General features: G+C 41.2%; 1 protein-coding gene across 1 annotated transcript; it reads right to left on the reverse strand.

Annotated features, from left to right (window-relative positions):
- Positions 1-370: 370 nt before the first annotated feature.
- LOC141007576 (V-set and immunoglobulin domain-containing protein 10-like 2) lies at positions 371-10,321 on the reverse strand. Its single transcript, XM_073479939.1, has 12 exons — positions 10,252-10,321; positions 8,337-8,690; positions 7,231-7,506; positions 6,088-6,363; positions 4,005-4,292; positions 3,671-3,928; positions 3,303-3,593; positions 2,720-3,070; positions 1,913-2,035; positions 1,803-1,827; positions 1,568-1,668; positions 371-1,059 (listed from the first exon to the last, which is right to left on the reverse strand). Exons 1-12 carry the CDS (start codon positions 10,319-10,321, stop codon positions 914-916), a joined length of 2,559 nt encoding a protein of 852 aa, XP_073336040.1. The 3' UTR covers positions 371-913.
- Positions 10,322-13,055: the final 2,734 nt, after the last annotated feature.

Below are 13,055 nucleotides of genomic sequence, written 5' to 3' on the forward strand. Positions count from 1 at the left end.
CTGGTTAGAAATCATAGAGATAAGATGCCGCTTATAACGCAGCACTTGCCTGAGAATCTTCACGTTTTTAAGTCTTAAGTATCAAAGTAATCCAGTAATAGTTGTCTGTATATTCATGGGTACATTGGCAAAACAAACTGGGAAAAGCTAGGTTAGCCAGCTTGTAATAGTACCAGTTTGCCAACATGTAAACATATATAGGCTATAAAACAAGGGGCACAATTGTCTCAATTGTGTCCAAGGGGGGCCGAAACTTAGAGACCTCGAAGTCCCCCGTTGAAAATTACACATAATCAACGAAGGGGGAACAATTTTCCTGAAAAGGCAATTTCAGAATTGAGAGAAGAAAAGCAATCAAGTTCACATCAACTTTCTGTGAGTCAGCAGAAATGTACTTCCACTTCATAATATTCTTTATTTTATTTTCACTTGGTGGATCCATGTAGTGCTGAAGATGCAGGTTCAGTCACCAACACTGTACAGTCAATGATTTACCTGTCAGTCCATATGACACCAATTAGCTCTTATGTAAAAAGTATTAGTTTGAAGACAAAACGTACCAAGTATAGTAAACTAAACTAAAAAAACTGTATAAATCATCTGGACCTAATCATCTACTGGGTAGGTCTAAGAGTACATTAGGTCATTGTGTAGGTAGCCTGCTAAAACAAAAGGTTTTTCATGTTCAAAAAACGGTATACATGCATATCATTTCATGTAGAAATGAATTGATCCCTTGTGTCTGTGCTCTACATTACTTCATGACAAAGTTTTGCAGAGAGAGATGAGGAGGGTTTGTAACTGCTATTGTAGTTGCGATATGATCCAAGTAACTGGCTGCACAAACTGTCTCCTCTCATCAAAAACATTGTTTCCATGTTCATTTACAACCGAAGGAGTCTGTGAGATGTGACTATGAGCCTGTAGCCTTGACAGTGATGGTGACGCTGACAGGTTCGTTATCGTCTCCAGGGGGAGGGGGTTGGCTCGTGGTGGGGGTGGCACTCGGGGGTGAGGTGGTGAGGGGGGAAGATGCCCGGGGTAAAGCCATGGTTGGACCTGGAAGAAGACCGGCGTAAAGGTTCAGCATCAGGTAGACACAGACTGCTCAGACACACATGGTAATGAAATCAAAGTAGAGTGGCACCAACACTGTGCTGGAAAAAATCCCTTATGACCTCCATGTTAACAAACCAGAGCTAGTATAGCGTGTTCTGACTTATCCACAGGAGAATTAACAAAATCTTTTCACTACCTCTGACCTTTTGGTTTATGAAATGTCATAACTTCATCATGATATCTTGCCATGTTGTGTGCGGTCACAGTGACCTTGACCTCTGACCTTTGGCCTCCAAACTCTACTCAGTTTATCCTTAAGTAATAGTGGACATCTGTACCAAATCTGAAGAACTTCCCTCAATGCGTTCTTCAGATACATGCCTTCATAAACATGGGACGGACTGTCACCGGCATAAACTTTTGATTTCTGATTTCTTTTTTTCCCAAATGCATGTGGTAACCCTGACATGTACAGTCCAGCTATGTGTTTGATGTGGGTTCATCTTGCCTGGACTGGCTAATCCACCAATCTCCTCTATTCCTCCCTCTGACCCGCCTACCACCTCATCCTCTGGCAAGTTGATGTTTTCCCTCGACTGGCTGTGCTGCCTGGAGACACCAAAGGAAGAAGCAGTTTTAACAGCATATCTTTACACAGAGTTGGCTGTCAACATCTTTACCAACTGCACATTGTTAAATGCTGGTGTTACAGTATTTGTTTAGATAGTAATACAGGTACTCACGAACCAAACAGCATGTCATGTAGTCCTGGGGGAAGGAACACTGAACATTAATGAAATATAGCAGGACATTGCTTTTATTAAGGGCGTTGGTGCCTGTGTACGTGACTCACGAGGATTGTTGTTGCGGTTGCGGATTATGAACAGGAGCAGCAGCGCCGTGACGATGGCTGCGAAGAGCATCCCACCTATAGCTGCTCCAATCACAGCAGGGTACACGTTGTAGCGTGGTTCCGCTGCAACACATCACAGTTACACATTGCAAAATAGTACACCTCTGACAAAACTCAATAAGTGTCTGACATTGTTTTTCTATCATGTTTCATCTCCCCCTAGTGGTTCTCAACCCATGTCAGAGTCTTTTTTGTACCATGAAATAAACCAAATTCATGATTGTTTAGAAAAATTAGCTTTACTGTAAAAAAGCAGGGGTTGAAAACCACTGGCCTAACCTACCCTGACACCTGAACTACAAGTCTTCCTACCACTAAACAGTCAGAGCCTACTGTACATGATACAATTAACACAAACAATTTACCAGAAGCACACAGGGCCAGTAAGAGGAAAGGTAAGGAGCAGGGAAGGAGTCAAGGCGGAAGTGAGTAGCAGGTGTATAGACATGAGGTGTGTGTAATTGTTTGTATGTGTGTCTTGTTTGTGTTTTCACCTAAGTAGATAACAAAAAAAAACAAAAACAAAAATGTTAGACTGTCAATGAAACAGCAATCACAGCAAGACACCAGCATCAACAATGTTTGAATAACCACCTAACTCACCTGTCACCTTTTAAATGTTCACATCAGTACTTGTTTTGCTCATGTTTTCATGACAACCCTAACTCAAGCCCCTGTCTTTGCTCAATGCTGTGCCAACATTCCTACAACTGACCACACCTTCCTCAATCTGTTCACCTACTATACCTGGAGTCTTTGGTGCAGAAGGGTGTCCTAGGGTGCGGTGGTTGACAGGTGTGATGCGGAACTGGTAGGTAACGGTTGGCGTCAGTCTTCCTATTGTATGACTCCTGACTTCTGGGTCCTGGATGATGCTCCGGTACCAGACCGGGGGACCCATTCTCTCATCCGTCTCCTCCTTTGTATCATTCCTTCCTCTCCTTCCTGGTCGCTCTGACACCAAGACGTGCTCCAGGATGAAACCTGTCCAACCTCTTTCTTCTTCGTTCTCTACCTGCCACTCAAGCTCCACCTCGTTACGCTGTCGGCTGTTGTACATCACTTTGACTAGGGTCGCATTGGGTGGCATGGGGTGCCCTGACAAAGACACAAAACACAGTTAGTCGATTATTGTGCTACTTTGGTCCAGTCTGAAATATCTCAACAGACAGGTGGTCATTCCTGGGGAGGTCACAATTACGGCTGATATTTAAGTAAAGAGTCTTAGTAAAGACTTGAAACAGGGGAAACAGCAAGCCTGACTAGCACTTTTTAGCATGTTAAAAAATCAATGTAATTCAAAATCAAACAACAGAGAACAATGTCTTACTCTTGACCACTAAGGTGACATTGACTTCAGTTCCTCCCACTGCGTTGGAAGTGGAGCACCTGTACTCGCCGCTGTCTTGAGTCTCATGTGTGTCTCTCACAGTCAGATTGGCCCATGCAGATGTTCGCAGCAGCGCGTACTTCGATGTGCCTTGGACGTCCACGCCACGATTGTTAAACCAGGTGATTTCATTGGTGTCAAGGTAGTTGGCTCTCAGGTTGCAGGTGAGCTGGACATCACTCCCCTCGTATACAGACACAACTCTGCGCTGCGTCAGCAACACAGGAGCCTCTACAGGTGACAGTATGTACATGAGTTAATTCACAAATCATATCTGCTCTTTGTTGTGAGGTGTGTCTGATACTGACCCAGAGTGAGCCTGCAGGTTTTGGTTTGGACCAGAAGGGGATGCTTAGCGTGGCAGGTGTAGGGTTTCCCACCGCGGGCGGTGCCATAACGAAGGATCAGGATGTTGGAGTTTTCTTTCCCAACTTTGCCCTGGCCACCCGGGCCCTCCCACCACACCAAGGCTTTTGGAGCTCCTCCATCCCAGGAGCAGGACAGCATCAGATACTGTTTGTTGTTAGTCACGTAGGCTAAACACACTGGATCTACAGGGGGGATATCTGGTGGAAGAGAAGAGGTTGAAGTGAGATGTGAGAGGTTTGAAGAACAGTTAAGAAAACATTTCTTTTCCCTTACATGTTCGCGTGCTGCACACTCTTGATTGTTTGAGTGCCAGGTGTGAGCCCATGCATGAAAACGAGCTGTCGTTGGAAGCCAGGCCTTCAGTCGACAGCAAGACAGCAGTGTTGGTTAGTGGATTTGTTTGCTGCCCTGTGTCAGCCTCGTCGCGTCCCAATCTTTTCAGGTCTCCGGTCCAGTGGAGGGAGGGGGAGGGGAATCCACCAGGCCAGGAGCAGAGCAGTTTCAGAGAGGTGTGATTCAGAGCTGGCTCCACAGAACAGGAGGGGGAACCATCAGGTGGGTCTGTGGGGATAAGATACAGCGTAACGAGGCAGGGATGTGCAAAGTGGGGCTTACATGAGGTCATCAGGGCCAGAGAAAGTGCCTGTGGGGCTACAGTATTCAGGATGTTGATATATCGATTCAGTGATCAACGATCCAATATAATCGATACAAAGTTGCAAAGTGAAAACATCAATTCATCATTTGCCTTTATTTTGACATTCCCATGGTACGTCTAAATCACCTTGTCAGTCCAAGCCATTTCATTCCTATGACAGCTGCTCATTGTCGCTTGAGGCCAAAAAAGCTTGTCAATCTTCTCTACTAGAGACTTTGATTGAGCTGGCTAACTTCAGGTTTAGCATCCGGCTAACTTGAAATGGAGATAAAATGATTTAATCTTGCGGCTCATCTAGACTCTCCAAATTTTATTTGACTGAATGGATCAAATTATGATAGTGAAACGAGTCATTTTGTGGGGGTTGGGACACTCAAAAAAATGTATCCACTGTTTTATAGACACTTGTTTCACAATTTAAGCTTATAGGAAAAAGTCTTTTTGGGCCACAGTGCCTCATGTGTCCAAGCGCACCTCCTTCTTTACATTCAAACAGTGGTAGCACCAGGCAGGTAATGACAAGCAACCAGGAAAATGACGATGAGGACATTCACTCCCCTCTCTGGAATGAAGAAGCAGTGTGGAAATATTTGGCATAAACGTTTATGCAGGTTTAAATTCAACCGTGCTGTTCTGTCTGGAGATGCAGTGACTGAAACCAATGATGAACAAGAAAAAGTATACGTAAGACATTTAATTTGTAAAACTATGAGGAGAGGAAAAGGCAGCTAGCCACTAGGCTAATTTGTCTCCTTGATAGTTAATATTGAGATTAATTTGATTTTGTTAAATATTCTTGTTGTTAAGTCATGTTTTACCAGTGATAGTTGAGTCAATTTAATGTAAACTTTACTGTACTTAACCGGTTATAATTATTAAGTATTTATGTCTTTTGTTCATTTATGAAGGCCCCTGAATTGAATTGAATCGAAATGGTATCGTGGCAGACTTTGTGATATCAGCAAATATCATATCGTTGTCCACAGAATCGATATAATATCGTATCATGATGAAACTTGTGAATTACACCCCTATTGTTGGGCGTGATCATCTTACTGAAATTACAAATGAAGAAAGTCTGTCTTTTCTAATGTTTAGTGTCTCAATCGCTACTTCTCTTTGGTGATGCATTGTTTCAGATCAGACACAGACGAAAAAGCAAAACTAAACAGAAGAGCAGAATGACAAGCACCCGGGCTTCTAGCCAACCAACACTTGCCATGGCTGTGACATCACAGCGAGGTACCTGCCAGAGTGTCCTGTCAACTTCCCAGACGGCCCAAACGGGAGAAACGGGCTGCAGCACTTCCACACTCTGCTGTGGTGTGTTGGCGTGTAAGTGTGTTCATAATAAGGAGCTTGAAAAGTGAGAGGTGATGTGTTGAATGGAGGGAGAAGTGAAGCAGGTTTGTGTGTAACACTGAAAACAGGAGGAGGTTTAGCTGGAAGTGAAATAATGATGGAGTTGTATTTAAGAAGGACATTGAGGGCTAATAAAGATGGAAATCAGAGGGGATTAAGACCCTGGATTTGTGTTCTTTTAGTCTTGTGCTATAATATCAAATCTGGATGATTTAATCTCAGTCTTTTACAATCATTTGCAGCAACAAGACAGAAGAACACGTAGTACTTAGTGGAGAGGTTCACAGAGGAGCAGGGGGACTGATGGCAGGGTCCGAGGTCAGAGGTCAGACTCACAGTAGACAGTCAGGCTGATGGTTTTTTTGGAGCGGGTGTTGAGGTACGTGTTCTGCGCCAAGCAGGCATAGTCGCCAGTGTGCATGCGGAGGATCTTGGTGATGGTGAACTGCGGTCCGGTGTAGACCTGGGAGTTGTTGTAGAACCAGACGTACTGACTGGCCGGGTTGGACTGGGCTTGACACAGTAAAGAAACAGTCTCTCTCTCCAGGGCTGAATATCCTCGCTCGGTTATACTGTACGGAGTCACGTCTATCTGAGGAATGTCCGGGCCAACTGGAGAGAAAGGACACCAACATGCTCAAGGTATGAAGGACATCACACACAGCTGAGCAACATCGTGTTAGTCTGTTCAGAGCTAAAATTCAAAGTGAGACACCTTCTGTTACGTCTTATACACTGCATGAATTGAAAAACAGTTCAGTCACAACCATAAAAAACTCTATGTTATTATCAGTAAATCTTTATTTACACATCCAGCTGTTAAGGAAAAACATTAACATTCATTTGGAGCTGTGTTTCTGGCCATCTGATGAATATAAGTCCAGTATTCACTTTTCTTTTCACTCTGTTTTTGGTCTCCACCAACTTGAGCTTTTAAAGGAGACATAATATTCTCATTTTCAGGGTCATGATTTTTTTTTTTTGGATTACTACTAGAATAGCTTTATATGCTTTAATGGTCAAAAAACGCATCAGTTTTCTCATACTGTCCAGTGTAGGAGGGCTCTGAAATGCTCCGTTTTAGCACCTGTCCTCTTTTTTTTTGGACATACAAGCCAAAGTAGAAACAACACATGTTCTTAAAATACCAAGAGAAAAGAAAAGAATGAATATAAACAAATGTTCACTTGAAATATTGCAGCATCCCCAGTAGCTGACCTGTGACTAAAACAGTTGAAAGTATAATGATTTGTTAAACTTATCATTCAAAACATGTGAATGTTTGGCCAACTGCTGAAGATTCATGACCTCTAAATTTATTGATTGCTCATGCATCAGATGTAAAAGAAAAGAAAAGACGCCAAAGCAGAAAAAAATCATGAATGCTTATGGACAAATGTTTTTTAAAAACTACTTGTAGTGTCTCAAAAAGTATTTGATTAAGTTAGAAAACCCAAATCTGACCCCCAAAATACTCACAGATGGTGTCCAGCCATAACCGGTTAGAGCTCTCGCTGTTGACGGCGTTGCTGGCCACACAGCGGTACCAGCCGGTGTGGTTGCGGTTGACATCAGTCACATTGATAATGCTGGTGGTGCCCTGTGCAACGACTGAGATGGTGCCGTTACGGGTTTCATGTTTCCACACATACTGGATTGGCCCAGTCCCATTTTCCAGATTGCAGCGCATCCACATCGTAGATCCTTCCACTGGAGATGCATCGCTCATCAGGAGGTAAGGCTTACTGACGGGAACTGTACAAAGTCAAGACAAAGTCACACATGTTAGATATGTTTACTGTCTCTAAAGCATGAAGAATATTGTTCAGTAAATATATACGTGTATTATATATCTATGTTAAAGCAATTCAAGACTATTTCACACAGGGTTGAAGTTGTAAAATACAAAATGGCCAACAAAAAGTAAAGACATCATGTTAAACTACGTGTAGAGTGAAAGTCTGAAAGTATCTGATATTAAATGGATCAAAAGTAATTTTCGGGCAATAAGTTTACTTAAATATTAAAAGTACAACTAAAAGTAACTTATACATATATAGACATGTTTGTATATATTGTATACTGTTTGTCAGCTGATTATTGTATCAGAAAATCAGCATTTTTCTGATTATCACAATCAGTGTGAATTTTTTTAGCCGATTGGCGATAAAATTTAAAAATGTGCTACTTAATGAGTAAAAAGTAAAATATTTGCATCCAAATTGTAGTGATGCATAGTATAAAGTAGCAGAAAATTTAAATACTCAAGCAAAGTACGAGTACATCAAAACTGTACTTAAGTACAGTTGTATGTAAGTTGTTGCTCGGGGCAACTGAAAACCATCGTTCAGGCACATTAGATAGCTCATTTAGAGAGCGCTGAGTAGAGCAACCGATACATTGGTGAGTCAGCGTTATCGTCCAAGTTGAGGTCATCACAGATATACTGAGAAGAGGTTAGTTTTGTCCACTAGAGAGCACAGACAGTCTTTGGTATTTAGTCTTTAGGTGTGTTTGAGTAGCATTTGGATGAGGAGTGGTGGTATTCAAGAGAAAAGATTAATCCAGCGTGCATGAAGTCTTACCTCGGACAGTGAGGTGCACGTAGTAGTAGTACACTTTGGGATCTTGTTCTATGTCATAGAAGGCCTGGCAGGTGAACAGGCCGTGTGCAGCCAGAGGCAGTTTCTCAATGCTCACAGATGCACTGTTTGAGATGACCGTCAGCTGTCCGAGCCTCTCGGCCAGCTTCTGGATTCTCGTTCCTTTCCCCAAATTGTACACCACAGCTTTTATAGCCTCAGTACCGGGCTTGGTGAAGCTCCATATGTACATGTCAGGTAAGATGGGACCACACTCCAGGATCACCGCTTTGCCCACCACCCCGTACACACTGGTGTCCCGGTACACCACCTCCCAGTTGGGATTGATCTCCACCGCTGGAGGAGGGAGAGGATACATGAACATGCATTAAAAGTTTGTGTGTGTGTGTGTGTGTGTGTGTGTTTGTGTGTAGGAAAAGGAGATGGTGGTGTCATGTGTTCTGCCAGTGTTCAGTTACAGGATTGATTACGCGGTAATTTTCAGACACACTGTAATAGTTTGATAAGGGATTAAACGATTAGTCAGATTCTGTTTGCAGACTTCTCTCGCTTCTGGAAATATCCTCTTTCTCTGTTACAGTCTGACAACAGTTGGGAGCTGGATGGTATGATGTTGAAATGAATATCACAATATTTATGAAATATTAACAAATATAAAAATATTAGTAACATTTTTCATTTTATAGTCATATTCTTGTGCAAAATCACATATAGAAGAATTAGATTTACCTTCAGTGCAATGAACTGTGTTCCTCTGTTGTGCTTTACACCAGAAAACATTGATTTCATGTGTAAAACAAAACAATTCTATCTTTCTTTTTTGTCATTTTGGCTCTCTGTAAATCGATTTAGTAAAGAGTATGGTCTGGACCTGCTCGACCTGAAAAGTGTCATGACATGTCTTTTGTTGTGAATGGAGTGGTGTAGCCATGACGTGTTTTTGTAGACTAAGCCGAAAGTTAGCATCGCCCTGGTTTCCTCAACAAAAAGCTTATGGGATTTTTTTAATTGGATTTTGGATTATTGCAGAAAATAAGCTCTGACAAACACAAGTTTATGATGCCTACATGTTTTGTTCAGCAGGATAATCTTCACAGATCAAAACCACCAAGTATAAATGAAATCTCTGTAAATAAAAAGCTATTGTTAGGCTATAAACAGACTGCATTACAGTCGCATGACTTAAATGTCACCACCAATAAGCATCTTACTACACAATTATCATACACGTTGTAAAATTAGTTAGGATAGTTTGCAACTAAAGTCAGCCTGTAAAGACGGACTAGTGAATACATGAGTCTTCATGTTCGGTGTGATGACCGATTGGTTGTCGGTCCCTGACAACTTCTGTAGTCTCATTTAGCCATTTTTAATGGAAGTTCCTCCTTATTAGGATAGGGCTGATATTTGGGCATATGAAAAATTTAACGTCAGATTCTTAACTGGCAATTACATGACAATGCATCTCAGGAAACATCAAGTATTAAAAAAAACGTTGAGCGGTGTACTGAATTATGAGGGAGTAAATAAGTAATGTAATACAATACTTTCTTTGAGTAATGACACTGGCAGACACTGTGTCGTTTTCCCACCAAAGAACAAATAGGTAAATGTTGTGGTCACAAACTTTTGTTATGTGTTTTTTATATACATACAGTTATACAGTTAGAACATACAGTATCAAATATCGATATCAGCTTCCAGTATCAAGTAATCTGTCGTGCTAAACTCTGTACAACAGAATTACAACAGATTCTGCTGAAAGACAAAATATGATGATGTTTGCTCTTAATTTGTGTTAATAAATTCATCAAACATTCAAATCCTGTGATATAGAAAACCAATTTTTAACCGCAACTCAGATAAATGTAAATGAATCCAAAGACACTGGACTCACCATGTGTGGTAGAAGTGACCAGACTGGTTGGTAGAAACAGAAAGGCCAGCCCTAGCAGTTGGACCACCATGGTATCATGATGATCCTGAGTCCAACAACCTCTTTACTCCAAAAAGTGTGGTAGAGCAGATAAAAAGGCAAAGCTCTCGGACCACAAACACACGGCTGTTATCGGCTTCCCTCAGATTCTCCCTCAGGTCCTTTCGTCTCTCCGATCCAGAAGTTTCTTGGAGAATCCAGTTGCAGGCACTGACTTCATTAGACTGAGAGTAGGAAGGGACGGAGGGTCACTAAACTGATTTGGGCTCAATTATTCATGTGTTTTTCCTTTCTCTGTATCCCTCTATCCCTCTTTCTTTCTCATGCAGGGTTAGAATAACATGGTGATACTGAGCTCATCTATTATACACAACAGATGCATGGGTGGACAGGTTAGACTCCCTCACACACACACACACACACACACACACACACACACACACACACACACACCTGCACATTAACTACAACCAGGGTCTTAACAGGAACATTCCTCCACACTGGCATTTCATGATAATCTTGCTTAATAATGTGGTTTTTCTATAGTATTTTTCCCCGTTCATACTGTGACAAAGTGGAAAATGCACATAGAAGCGGTCATCGTTTCAGCCAGTCTTCCACTCAACACACACAAAAAAAAGGATGATAAAGAGGGATTTGACAGGATTTATAGCTTCTTAGATTTTCTTTGCCCTTTGTATGTTTCAGTACAAGCTTCAGAACAAAAAGTTCTCATAGGCTACACAAACAACAACAGCTTTAAGTAGATTTCGGAGGCGATGAGCTCAGCAAAAACGTTCTTTTATTTGCTTGCAGTAAGATCAGACTATATTCTCCCTCTGTTTCTGGTCATCTCGGGCAAGTTGTCAACATTAAAGGCCTGAGATTTTAATTTTAGAGGTCATATGAGGACCAGAGAGCAGAGTAAACTCCACTGATGGGATTAGGATTAAAATAGATTTAGAGATCTGACATGTCGCAACGATGGTCGTTCCTGCTGTGCTTGACTTCAAACTCAAGAATGGCAAGTCCAGCTGATGAGCTTCTGATCAATTAACCTTATTTGTTGTTTTTAAAGAATCTTAATGTGTTTACAAAGAGAAAGAAAGGACGAGAAAATGTTAAGTGGAGCCACGAGTGTGTAATGCGAGACATCTGTGTCATGAATGAATGCAGGACAGAGATCAGTTTTCCTCATTTGGCAGAGACGAGGGCTGAAAGGCAGCAGAACCTAAACAGACAGTGAGGGAGCCACAATGCAAGAAGGGTTTAGTCAAAGTCAAATATAATAATAGGTTGGAAGATCGATGTGGTTTATTTGTATTTATTTCACTTTATAACCAATATTTTACAGACATGAATGCATTATGCACACTGGACTGTCATGCTTGTGCTTTCTACTTTACTTTTACTCTTTGTATTTTGAATGTCTGAAAGTGTAGTAAACTAAACGTAATGATCAAAAAGATGGAAAGATTCAGCTGAAGAGAAAAGGAAGAGAAAAATTAAAGCTCCGGCATGCTGAGCCGGCAGCTGAAGCCAAAGCTGAACATCAAGGCCGGAAGGTCTGTGAAGGCCCCATGAGAGCTGGGCGCAGTGGCTCTGTAGCTATTAGTCTGCTCGGGGAGTTGGGAATTCTTTGTTTGGGTTTTCATCAGGACACAAAGGTAGCTTTAGACTCTGACAGAAACTATAAATGAGCACACGTGATAGATATCATGTCATATTTCTATGTGTGGATGTGGAAATGGTTGTTTAACCCAGCTCTTGTAATATAACTCACTGTCATTTTAAACCTGCAATAAGGCAGGTAAGCTAACATTTAATAGCCCAGGATAAATTAAAGCTTTTCTATATGAAAAGTCAGAGGATCACCATCTGTCTTCTGATCCCTCTGCGGATCATGAACATCAGTAGAGAGAGGGGCATACATGCTCCTTCCAAAAATCTATCTATCTACAAAGTGAACTGTGAAAAGTGAAGTATTTTAACTAAGTCCGGCATGAAAAAGCACGGTAGACGTATTCTGTAGAGTTGGCACCGGAAGCAATAGGACGTAAAGCAGATATACGTCACAGTACATTGTGCAGGTTGAGAATAACTGGGTTTTGAGGAAAGAGTGTGCAGACTTGAAGATTTTTATTTAAATGCTAAAAATTCAAGGCTCATCCAACAACCAGTGTCAATGAATACTAAAACCCACAGATACCACGAATAAAAACATCAACAATTTCATAAATCAACAAAATGTCTTCAGTAAATAAAAATGTTCTTTTTTCCTTTGCAAAGAAAAACATAAATGATAGAAAATACAAGCACAGTAAAAGTCTTACATCAGATCAGGAGGTAAAAAGCAAAAGGTCAGATCCGCTGTTCCTCAGTAAAGGGATTGTCAGTGCGTACGACGCGGGATAAAGATAGTGGACAATTCTGATAAAGTAGGACAATATAATACTTTTTTGTTTTCTCTTTTTTTTTTTTTTACAAAATTATAACATAGAGGATAAAGTAAGGGGTCAACCACATTGGACATCAAGAGATAATCCTATCCATTCAGTAGGAAGCATTTTCCAATCAAATGTAATACATCCATGCAATATAAATATTTCCTATGACAGTCAAACCATTTTTTAACTTGACCTTCCTCCATCCTAAAACTAAAACTTGCTGGCAAACATTTGAAATGTGGTTCAACAATTTTCCCTTTTTCAAAGAATAGATAACACAATTAAAGACTGGACAAAAGAGAGAAAGTGTTTTTAAAA

Source organism: Pagrus major, chromosome 13 (genome assembly GCF_040436345.1).
Source record: "Pagrus major chromosome 13, Pma_NU_1.0".
In the NCBI taxonomy this organism is placed as follows: domain Eukaryota; kingdom Metazoa; phylum Chordata; class Actinopteri; order Spariformes; family Sparidae; genus Pagrus; species Pagrus major.

Bases quoted from the DNA above. Each gene is read 5' to 3' on its own strand.
- LOC141007576 (XM_073479939.1), bottom strand. From the start codon at position 10,321: ATGGTGGTCCAACTGCTAGGGCTGGCCTTTCTGTTTCTACCAACCAGT. The intron at 6,364-7,230 runs GTGAGTATTTTG...CTTTCTCTCCAG, and splicing joins GTTATGGCTGGACACCATCT to TTGGCCCGGACATTCCTCAG. The intron at 3,929-4,004 runs GTAAGGGAAAAG...CTCTTCCACCAG, and splicing joins AGTGTGCAGCACGCGAACAT to ATATCCCCCCTGTAGATCCA.